The 12,237-nt window shown below is 43.3% G+C and overlaps 2 protein-coding genes across 2 annotated transcripts; both read right to left on the bottom strand.

Moving 5' to 3' along the window:
- Positions 1-302: 302 nt before the first annotated feature.
- Positions 303-2,037, bottom strand: LOC115592432 (uncharacterized). The gene is made up of 2 exons (XM_030435125.1): positions 1,875-2,037; positions 303-1,489 (listed from the first exon to the last, which is right to left on the bottom strand). The coding sequence occupies exon 2, from the start codon at positions 1,472-1,474 to the stop codon at positions 389-391; it is 1,086 nt and encodes a 361-aa protein (XP_030290985.1). The 5' UTR covers positions 1,475-1,489; positions 1,875-2,037; the 3' UTR covers positions 303-388.
- A 7,148-nt stretch (positions 2,038-9,185) lies between these two features.
- On the bottom strand, positions 9,186-11,976 carry LOC115593363 (glutamic acid-rich protein-like). The gene has a single exon (XM_030436879.1). It carries the CDS (start codon positions 11,858-11,860, stop codon positions 9,515-9,517), a length of 2,346 nt encoding a protein of 781 aa, XP_030292739.1. The 5' UTR covers positions 11,861-11,976; the 3' UTR covers positions 9,186-9,514.
- Between the last annotated feature and the right edge of the window lie 261 nt (positions 11,977-12,237).

The raw sequence follows: 12,237 nt of genomic DNA, 5'->3' as shown, positions 1-12,237 counted from the left end.
ACGTTCATTCCCAGGATTCCAGGAACAAAAGATGAAGCACCAGGGGGGTCTTTCACAACAAGGATGCCACAGCAGGGCACCACCTTGCCACACAGTTCCACGTCGAGCTCCAAATAACCAATGTACGGGATGGCTAAGCCATTAGCCGCACGCAGCTGTAGCCACTGACAAGAACGAAGGCGATCATGGCCCCAAGGTTCAAACTGGGCCAAAAAGAAGCTTTCAGTAATGGTGGAAACCATGGAACCAGTATCCACCAGACATTTGACACCAATTCCCCCAATGGACACATTAATATTTGGACAGGAAGCAATCAGCTCCGCTGCTGCACCTGGCTGTGAGCCTAGGGACTCCCCAACTGAGCTGTGGCTCGGCAGCTCAGCGGGCTTCAGTTTCCCGACTGCTGGGAAGAACGAGAAGACATGACAGCATGTGGATTGAAACCAGTGACAGAGTTAGCACGCCGGCGGGGAAGAACTCGCTCACCGTCACACTCACGGGCAAAATGGCCAGGCTGTTGGCACCTCCTGCAAACAACAGGGCCAGAACGGGACCCCGGACCCGATGGAGGAGGGGCCTGCAAAGCAGCTACTGTCTGGGCTAGCTGGTTCAGCTGCTCCTGCTGACGTTTCAAGAGGTCCATTACTGCTCCCAATCCTGGCTCTTGGGGAGCAACTTGAGGGACTTGATGGAAACGGCCCTGCACTCCATATTGGAGACCATAAGATGTTGGTAATGAAGAGCTGCGACCCCTAGAGCCCCCTGGAAGACCCTCTCTCTCCCATCTAATAGCCTCACTACGCAGCCCCAACAGGGTGATGGTGGGCTGGCGACGAACTAGCTGCTTAAGCTCACGACGAAGGGAGCTGTCAAGGACATGCTCTATGAACTGATCCCTAAGAAGAACGTCAGCATTGGGCATTCCATCAGGCGCCTGCCGCTCAACCTGGGCCATTAAAGCCATAAGAGCTAGTGAGAATTCCTGCAGTGTCTCCCCTTCCTGTTGGTGGCGAGAAAAGAAAGCCTGCTGTAAGGTGACATATGCCTGGCTACAACCATACAGCTCCTTTAAGATGGCAAGAATCTGGGCTGGATCTCTCTGCTCTGCGGCAGAGCGAAACTTGATCTCTTCCTTCGCCTCTCCCTCCAAGTGGTCAAAGATAAACAATGCCTGCTCTGCAGCAGGAAGGTGCCGAGCACGCGCACATGCCTGAAACTCTTCTACCCACTCAACAATGCCTATACCCGATTTACCATTAAACATGGGACACTTACGATCTCGTGGGATCACAACCAACCGCTCTGCGAGAGCAGCCGAGACACCGACAGCGGGGGCATGACCAGCCGGACCAGCAGAGGTTGAAGCTGCCCCAGCAGGGCCCCCTGGGGAAGCAGCACGCTCCTGGTGGAGTCGCTCGTTGTCCGCCCTGAGCTGCAACACCAGCTCCTTAAGCTGTTGTACCTCCTCATCCATGTTGCCTGGAAAACACTACAAGATAATATGAAACATGGAACACTGGACTGAACACTGCTGTTTTGGCTATACCACTGTACAAATACCGACGTCAATGGGAAAAACAAAACAAAAAGATAAATACCTATAACAAAAAAAAAACGTCTCTGACCCTTTAAAATGTGGTGATCCTGCCGACAACGCCAAATTGTGGCAAGTGGAGGGTAATAAGGTGTCACCGACAACGCCACCTGGGGAGTTTCGCCCCAGGAAATAGTTAATTGTGGAAAAGGAATAATTGATTACCTTTATTACAGGTCGCACAGTCCGAAATTACCACAGGCGAGAGACGTTTTTAGAAAAATCTAAACAGTTTTATTTAACAGTTAATTAATAAGACAGACATCATTGGCTGACTCACTTGCTGCTAGGCTGTGGCCAAATGAAGGGGTGAACAGGGCTGAGGTTACCTTGGTGCCCGAAATCAAATCAAGGGAGGGAGAATTAACAAAAGCACCCGTGACACTGCACACACACACATTCGTGAAGAAAAGGGTCCACCACCAGGGATTAGGTCACCGTCAGGGGCCTACAGCACCTGTCCACAAACAAAAAGAATATAACCAAGCCTCACAGTCCTAGCACAGCCACTTTAACACACACACACACACACACACACACAATACATTAATTGAATAACAGGGAAATAAACAAAGACCCAAATCAAGAAAAAGGTTATTAAACCATGTTAACTAAATTAATAGAGAGGAGTCTCATTCCCAAAACACAATACAAATCTTAATTATATTAATTAATTAATGAAGTTCCCAGGGGCAGCAATCTAAGCCCCGGTGCCAGCTCCGCTACAAGCCTCTGAGGTCAATTGACCTCCGACGCAGCTCCGAAGAGCCGAGGAGACACAAAACACAGTTGCAGTATAACCAAAACAGCAGTAGGTCCAGGAGGTGATGGCTTCGGTGTTTTTGGACCTCACCGGCACAGCGTCGTGGAGAGTCAGAATAAATATTCTAAGGCAACACACAAAATAGCAATCAGCTGGAGGCGGAACAACAGAATGGAAAGCGAGGAGCGGACAACGCCGACTTACCACGTGGAGAACACAACGACACCCAGATGGGCTTCCAGAGGGACGACCCAGCCCCACGGCACCAGCAGTCTGCCACACTGCAGTGGAGACAACTGTGTCACATTTACACAATCGACAAGTGAGTGGGGAGAAGAGGCAGCGGTGCGCTTTACTGCGCCTTACCTGTGCGCTGCAGAGATAACGTGCGTCTGCAGAGATAACGTGCATCTGCAGAGATAACGTGCATCTGTGGTGAAGATGCCAAGGACGCTCCAACGTCAGCAGAGCCACACCACCTGAGCTCCACCACGCTGACATCCACTCCGCCACCACTGAGGACGAGCAGAACGGCAAAAGGAGAGGGCGCGCCAGGTGAAACCACCTGCTATATAGAGGAGTGACCGCCCATCAATCAGTGCACCAGAGAGACACAGCGCCCCGCTGTGAGGAGGGGTGAGGGTGCTCAGGCTACATCACCAGCACTTGCTCCCATACCCAGACCTTCCCTCTGCACGGTGCCAGAATATTGTCACCAGCTCTAGTGGTACTAGATCACTCCCTGTATCTCTAGAGTTAATGTATTTAGTAAGCTTTCTTTGGTTCACTCGCCAGCGTTTAAATCCTGCCTCCCTCCTCTTCCAGTGTGACTGAACCATTTCTGTGGACCAGCTCCTAAATCACTCTCCACCCAGCCTCCCGCAGAATAATTTGGCCAAAATCGATTTAACAAACCAGAACTCCATCCATCACGCCCTCATCTTTCAATGGATTCTTGTTGGAAGAAACAAAAACATTCTTGTAGCAACAAATAATGATACAATGATAATAAGAGCCTTATTGATACCACTCATAATGTAATAACAGCTCATATAGTGAGAAAAGTGTTGCATTATCATCATTGCTACTTCTGCCATTCTTGCAGGGGTGGAAGGAAACACTTTCACTTGTGTCTGTCTGTCAGCAAGATCACACATTTCTGCAAACATGATGGAGCATAAGGCCAACTTAGGAGCCATATACTGTACCACACATCCTGACGAAGACCTGTCAGTCAAAATGTTGCCGTTTTTTATTGTTGGTCTTTAATGCCAATTTAATAAAGGCTTTAAGCAATATAAGTAATAAGTATAGTCACAGCCATGTGGTGGCAATGTAGTTATTAGCTTATTAGCTAAGAATAGCTTTAATTCTGGCGTTTTGCATTTAAACTTCAAAATTCATTAACATCGTGTTAATTTGTGAATATTATCTTTCTGATCAAAATGTGTGACTTGTGAGCCTTGTGTTTGTTACGGATCTTATTTTCTGCAATAATAAAAACCAAATTCTCCATTTTCTAATTTTTTTCTCTAAATTCTGTTGGCTTTTTGCACGCCTCTACACATAAATGTGATTCTGAAATGGATCTTCCGAAATTCAGTTAAATACCTGAAATAAGGTCTATGGCTAACACAAGAGATTTTCACATTTTGTTCTACAACATAAAATATTCAAGAACATTTGTATGATTTAAAACTTGTTTTAACTGCTGACCAAACTAAAGTCATGCCGTTCTCTAATACAGAATCAAAACCACAAAATCTGCCCTCAATCCTCTCTTCTCAGGGTTTAAAGATTGAGTGTGTTTCCAATTACAGATATCTTGGTATATTAATTGATGAATCCCTCTCCTTCACAAACCATATTCAGCAGCTGGTAAAAAGATTGAAACTGAAACTGGGTTTTTATTTTAGGATCAAATCCTGTCTTCCTTGTAAATCAAAAAAGAGACTGGTTGAGGCCACTTTTATGTCTGTTTTGGACTACGGTGATGTTGTATATATGCAAACCTCGTCTCAAAGCTTACATGCTCTTGACACTCTATCATGGAGTTCTGAGGTTTATCACTGGTTTTAAAGCACTGATGGTCGGGTTGGATGGTCCTCCATATCAATATGCAGACTGTGACACCTGCATATTCTCATTTACAAGGCAATCTTAGGTTTTCTCACTTCTTCTTCCCTTCTTTTGTCCTACATTAATTGAAGTAATACTGGGATGTACAATCTTCGGTCTCAGGATTGGTTCTTGCTTTTTGCCCCAAAAGTCAGAACTGAAGTGGGAAAGAAAGGATTTAGGTTTGCTGCTCCCTCTGCCTGGAACATGCTACAAAAAACTTTGAAATAGAATGAGTTGGTCTTATTGAACACTTTTAAGGGGAAATTGGATGACCTGGAGGCAGAAACATCTGGTTGTAGATGTTTTGCCTGAGGCTTTTATTACTGTAGCTGACCTTTAAATTTGGCTGTTTTGGATAAGTGTCTTTAATGTTTGTGTCCAACTTGTGTTTGTGTGTATTTATGATTATGCTGCTGCATGTCTTGGTCAGGACACTCTTGCAAAAGTGATTTTTAATCTCAATGAGTCTTTTTTCCTGGTAAAATAAAGGTTGAATAGATTTTTAAAAAAATGTCAGTTAATACCTCACCTTTGAATATAAAAGCATTTACTTGTCTTTAAAATATGGTGGTTGCTAACATATGGCTAAATGAGACTACAGATGTACAGGGCATTAACGCTAATTATGCCAAACATAGACTCATCTTCCCACTACTTTGCAGACTTTAGTTGCAAACTAACTAACTAAATATCTTTCCAACTTCTAGACTGATCAATTGATACTAAAGTGTATTAAGTATAGTCAAACAGAGGTAAAAGGATGATAATGCAACACTTTTCTAACTAAATGAGCTATTACTACATTATGAGCTGTATCAATAAGGCTCTTAATGTAATAAGTTATTACATTTTTATATTATGCGCAAAGCCCTTATTACATTATGCGTCCGTGATTTTTAACAATATGAGCCGATTTTACATTATGGGCTTTTATTACATTGAAATTATTACATTATGAGCCATTATTACATTATGAGCTATTATTACATTATTAGTTTCTACACGTACGCCCTCCCATCAGCCAATGCACCAAAAAGACACAGCGCCCGCCTGTGAGATGGAATGAGCGTGCTCCAGCTACACAGTGATAACCTGTTAAAGCTCTTTATGTTCATCTATCTAGAAGTTATTTTGATTTTCAGTTTGTGGTTGAGGTTGACGCCTCTGACTTGGGGGTAGGAGCTGTCCTGTCCCAACATGATGTCAGCTCCCGATAGGAATTATGACGAAGGTAATAGAGAGCTGTTAGAGGTGGTGGTGGCCCTCCAAGAATGGCGTCACTGGCTGGAGGGTACCCAACATCCCTTTATGATATGGAAAGACCACAAGAACATCTTGTATCTACGATCTGCCAGATGTCTTAACTCCAGGCAGGCCTGCTGGTTCCTATATTTGAGCTGCTTCAACTATACCCTCTCTTACCAATTTTGCTCCCAAAATAGCAGCCTGAAATCCTATCTCAGATTTACCCCAGAATTGTCATCCTTAGACACTGAACCCATTGTGCCTTCTTCACTGGGGCGGCAACCTGGGAGATGGAGAAACTGGTGAAGGAGGCTGAGCGTGCCATCCCAAAACCAACAGACAGACAAAACTTGCGTGACTGCTCGACATCCTCCCTCCTGGTGCACCTTTCTGCCCTTTGTTGAGTATATACACAACTCCTTCACTCGTGCAGCCACCGGCATGACCCCGTTCAACCCCCTATGTTCCACACACAGGAAGCGGAGGTGGCCTTCCCCTCTATTCAAGCCTACTTAACCAGTTGTAAGGAGGTCAGGCAACACACACATGCTGCTCTGACTCACTTCTTCTGCCGCAGCCAACGCCTGGCAGGTCTACGGCGTTCCCCTGCTCCCCAGTACCAACCCGGACAGAAGATTTGGCTCTCCCCCCCGGCTCCTTGCTTGTTGGCTCCTTCGAGATTGAAAAGATCATCAATCCTTTGGCGGTTTGCCTCAAGTTGCCTGCATCTTTCCGGGCCCACCCTACATACCACATCTCTCAGATCAAGCCTGTTTCCATGAGTGTCCTTAACATTTATTAATGTGAGCTGTGTGTTTTCCCTCTACCTTTAAAACACATCGTGACTTACACAGCACCTGCAAATAAGTTTAGTCACATGGATTACAGAACCTGAATGTTAGAGAGATTCATTTTATTTAAGAAAATGTAATACCATTTTTTTTTCTGAGAAATCATTTCAGAAAAGCACTAAAGTAGTACACAACCCTATAAAAAGGAATCTTAATGAACTGGTTTGAACTGTTGATCCTTTAAAGTTATGAATTGAACATATTTCCTTCAAAAATGTATTAGATACTGGTTTCATTTGGATGTCGTCAATCTGATATAAAAATGTCTTAACATCTTATTTTACCACTATATGCAACTAAAAAACTCAATTTAATCTTTGATGTTTACTAAGATTGTTCTATTTTCTATTGAACTACAAAATAATATATGAGATAACTTAAACATAAGATTGCTGAAAAATATCATCATAATCATTTGTATAGCAAGGTGGGTGTCTTGAGCGGGAGGTTAGCTTAGGAAACCAGGAGCCAAACCCGGCATAAAACTACCTAGGTACTGTATTCCTTCAATTAATTTATCCTGCCACAAACATTTCACTTCACTGTCATATAAAGTTGTCACTGAAAGAAAAACCTGTTTACTCCAACAATTTGTGGAGTTCAGATGGACTTATTTCTAAAACACAAGCAATATAAAACTGTGATTGTTGGACAATATAAAGGATTAGTTCATTGTTTTTCAGCCTGGAATTTATTGAGCCAGAGCTTCAAACAACAGGGTATCCTTCTTCCCTCTACTTCTGTGAAGCATCTTCAGCTACAGTATAGGTCCCCAGATACAGCTGATGAAAACAGGATTCGGTATTGGTCTCTGTGCAGGCAGGATGGTACGAAACCCGCAATGACTTTGCTAACCCTAACCCTTCATGATCAGGTTAATTGATTACATTTTCAAGTAACTTGCCAAACACTGATGAAGACTTTAGGTAGCTGCTTGTTTTCATGTATGCATGGTTACCTGTAAAAAAAATATTGATTAGTGAGCTTATTCTTAGGGTTGGACCAGATGTAGGCAGTTTTGCTCTACTTCTTTTATTTATGCTAAGCTAACCACACGCCGACTCCAGCTCATGCATAGACATGAGATTGATATTAATTTTGTTACTCTCAGAAAGAAAAAAAAAGTACTCTGCAGAATTGTTGGACTATTAATTTGAAAAGACTTGAATCATTATTAAAAATGGGGCTACCTGGAACCAAGTGCTATAAGATATAAGTGTCTCACAACACAACAGAGGTTTTTTTTTAACAAATATATGTTTCATAACTTTATTAAATGCAGTTAAATATTGTATATGTATACATTCTATTAAGCGCAGTAAAGGTACACACCATTATATAAACTGTTGAGACTGATGTCTGCATGTGCATTTTTCACATCTGAACATGACATTATCCCACATTACAATTGTTACATAATTCGTCAAATGTTGTAATATTAGTCTTCTGTGCATCATATTCCCACATTGTCATTACCTCATCTAACCATCTCTACTATTTAGATATCTTCTTTCACTTTGTGTGGTCGGTGTTGTTTCCGACCTTTGATGATTCCATGAATCCCTTTATTCAAACTGACACTGAAGTCATGTTGAACATGTGTTTCTTTGGTACAATCATTAGCTTTCTAGCAATCAAAGGTAGTAAGCAGATATGTAATAACAGTGATCAGGGGATTCAGCTACAATGGTAAAACAGACAAATTGCCAAATATAAACCATATCGATTTTACTTTGAGCGCTATTATTTTCTAATCCTACCCTACCTTCACCTGATAGCTTTAAACAGTTCAGTTTCAGTAAACTTGTAAGTGTTGTTGCCTTCAAGTTTAACTCATGAACTTGAACCTTGTTTTGGTGATGACTTGGGGGATTTCTGCTTTTCAGTGTCATTCTACGGAAGATAGAAAAGGTGACAAAGATCACTTCTAGGACTGGGTCTCGTTAGTACTGATACAATACCTTGCTTTAGTGCCAATATTATCTGTCTTTAATTTAAGAAAAACACTAGTTCCTTCTTTACATTTTACAAAATAAGCCAAAAGGAAAAACATGTGCACAACAACATATCCCAAAGCCGAAGCAGGAAAATAGACAGTAAAGAGTGGAGAGACTCTTGGACAGATGGGACAGACAGAACAAGACCACAGAGGTCACGAGACCAGGTGATGCAGTCAGTGGCATCAGTAGGCCAATGCCCAGATGCTTTTCTACCTGTGCTACAATACAAGTTAATGATGAAGAATCTTATTTTTTTACAAATCTCCTGAAAAAATTGTGAAACTATCTAGCAGTTTGATGGCCTGCATGTCTGTATCACCACCTATACAGCATTGGCTGGTACTGTGTCCACCTTGTGAGTCTGTATGTGTGTCATCATGGCAAAACATTATTATTATTATTACGTTTTACTTCAGCCCTTTCAAACTCAGTGCTGATTGAATGATATTGGAAGGTTGGAAAAGCAATTACAAGCCAGCATCCTTTACTTCAACACCAGCCAGATCGCTGTGCCTTACAAGAAGCGAAAATGAGTGCATCCACCCGGATCAGATGCAAATCCAGGTACAGATTAAGGCCCTCACACACCAGGCTAACATCAGACCATTGGACATCGTCAGTGAACTTTTTAATTCAGTGTAAGAAAAGAAAAACATGGAAAAAGAAAGAGAAAGCCCCTTGAATCTGTTGCTGTGGTATCCATAATTCCACCCTGCTGGTGCAGATTCTCCTTATTTTTCTCCTTACTATTTCAGTGAGGGATGTGTAATGGTTTTTAAGCAACTTGCCTAACTGGTCTGAACACACGAGAAACTAAAACAATCAAATATTTGGCAAATTTGGGTTGATTTTAGGAACTCTGCTCAAAGTGTAAGACAAGTTGTTAATACCAAGAACAGTATTAAGGTGTGGGTTGTAAAATACCAGTGTACTTCACAACTCAGGATCTTTGAGCATTTAGGACATTTGAACTTTTCTCCAACTCTTCATCTTCCTCCTCCTCCTCTTCCTCCTCCTCTTCCTCTTCTCCCTCTTCTTGTTCTACTTCAATGTCTACATCCTTTGCTGCAGTCTTGGTCATCTTCCAGCTACGATTCCATTTGCTCTTTGGCACACCTTGTTCTTCATGCATCAGTCCCATGTACCTCTGAGTCCGGTGTTCAGTGGAGAAACACACCACCTCGTCCTCATCCAGCTTCTTCCAGCGACAGATTCTCCATGACTCTTTCCAAGCTCGCCACTCCTCTTCCTCCTCCCCCTCCTCCTCATATTCTTCTTCTTCATCTCCCACTCTGTGAGCTACTGCCACCATCCACGACTGCTTCCAGGAATTAAAGGAGGTGTTGATTTTATGGAACTGCAGATGGAGTGGCACACTGGGTTTGCATTTGATTTGTTTCTTTTTTTCGTCTACTTTGTTGTCCTTGTCCCTCCTGTCATCTTTGTCATGGTCATTGTCCTCTCTTTTCACTATCATCTCATCTACTTCATCATTTTCTTTGTCGGTTTCCTCTTCCACATCTACCTCTTTATCCTCCTCCTCCTCTTCCACCTCATCCTCCTCATTGTCCACTTCTTGGACCTCCTCATCCCTTTTGTCTCTCTTATTTACTTTGTCATTCTCCTCCTTGTGTATATGTTTAATGTCCTCGTCCCCGTCTTTGTTGTCCTCTTCTTTCCCCTGCTCTTCGTCTGCTTCATTCTCCTCGTCTTCTTCTTCCTCCTCCCCTTCTTCTACCTCTTCGTTCACCTCCCCTTGATCTTCTTCATTTCCCACCTTCTTGTTTACTTTGTCCTCCGTGCTTGCTTCTTTGTCCTTCTCGTCCTCCCCTTTGTCTAAGTCTTCCTCTTCCATGTCTCTGTCAAACGTTTTCTTCTCCTTTATGTCTTCTTCATCCTCCTCCCCCTCTACGTCTTCTTCACCCTCCTCCTCTATGTCGTCTTCATCCTCCTCCTCCTCTACATCTTCTTCACCCCCCTCCACCTCTACATCTTCTTCACTCTCCTCCCCCTCTACGTCTTCTTCACCCTCCTCTTCTATGTCGTCTTCATCCTCCTCCTCCTCTACATCTTCTTCACCCCCCTCCACCTCTACATCTTCTTCACTCTCCTCCCCCTTTATGTCTTCTTCACCCTCCTCCTCTAAATCTTCTTCATCCTCTTTCTCCTCTACGTCTTCCTCTTCCTCTTGCTCCTCCTGCTCCTCTCCCAACTGGTCAGCTTCTTTATCCTTGTCCTCAGTGTCTACATCTTTTTCCTCCTCCTCCTTCACCTCATTCTCCATCTCATCCTCTTCCTCATCATCTTCTTCATCCTCCTTTTCCTTGTCTACACTTTTGTCTTCCTCCCCGCCCTCATCTTCTCCATTTTCGTTCTTGTTTTTGTCTGTTTTTTCATCCTCCTTGTCCTTTCTGTTTGCTATTTTTTCCACTTCCTTATAAACTTCTTTATTCTCCAACTCCTCAATTCCTTTGTCATACTCCTTAAATAATTTGTCCAACTTATCTTTTTCTGTTTCTGCTGCATCCTCCTCTTCTTCCTCCTCCTCCTCCTCATCAATTTGGTATTTATCTTTTTCTACTGTGTCTTTCACCTCCTCTTCCTCCTCCTCCTCCCCTACTTCTTCTTCCTCATCCTCCCTGTCTACTACAAGTTCTGTCCCATCCTTGTCTGATTTTTTGTCTTCTTCTTCCTCCTCTTCATCTTCTTCTTCATCCTCCTCGTCACTTTGGTTTCTGTTTTGTTCCTCCTTCTCCTTGTGTCCTTGTTTTTCCCTCTCCTCTTCTTGTTCTTCATCCTCCTCCTCCTCCTCCTCCTCCATAAGCTCTTCAGTGTCTTTGTTGCTCTTTTGTACATGCTCCTCTTCCTTGTCTTCATCTTGTTCCTCAACTTCCTCCTCCCTATATCTACCTCTGTTCTCCTCCGTCTTGTTTACTGCTTCAGCCGGCACCTCGTCTTCGTCCTCTTCCTCACTTTCCTCCTCCTTATAGTTATCTCTGACCTCCTCTGTCTTGTTTACTGCTTCATCCTCCTCCTCATCTTCATCCTCTTCTTCACCTTCCTCCTCCTTATATTTACCTCTGTCCTCCTCCATCTTGTTTACTGCTTCATCCTCCGCCTTGTGTATTACTTTGTCCTTTTCCTCATTGTCGACCTCTTCCTCTTCCTCCTCTTCCTCCTCCTCCTCCTCCTCCTCCTCCTCCCCCCTCCTCCTCCTCCACTCCTTCATCTTCCTCCTCCTCTTGGTCTTCTTCATTCGTATCAACATCTTCTTTCTCGTCCTCATTGTCTACTCCTTCATCCTCATCATTGTCTACTCCTTCATCTTCCTCCTCTTCCCCCTCCTCCCCATCCCCCTCCTCGTCCGTGACTTCCATCATCTCCTCTAGCCCTCCTTCCTCCTGCATCTCATCCAGTTCTACAACTTCTGGTGAGATCCATTGTTTTGGAGTCATCCAGGCCTCTGCCCACTCTGTGCTATCTGTGATCTCATCGTCAAGCTGAAATGTGAGGAGGAGGTTTGTGGTTTTACGTCTCATAGTCAGCATGTCGCTATGCTGATGGTGGGACTTTATTGAAGCCTTGCACCACCTGTAAGATAGAGTCATAATATGGGTTTTATTATTTTTCAAATAAGTCTTACAAATGATAATAAACAAATTG

The sequence above is a fragment of the Sparus aurata genome, chromosome 12 (genome assembly GCF_900880675.1).
Source record: "Sparus aurata chromosome 12, fSpaAur1.1, whole genome shotgun sequence".
Lineage (NCBI taxonomy): Eukaryota > Metazoa > Chordata > Actinopteri > Spariformes > Sparidae > Sparus > Sparus aurata.
This window is presented reverse-complemented; position numbering and strand designations above follow the sequence as displayed.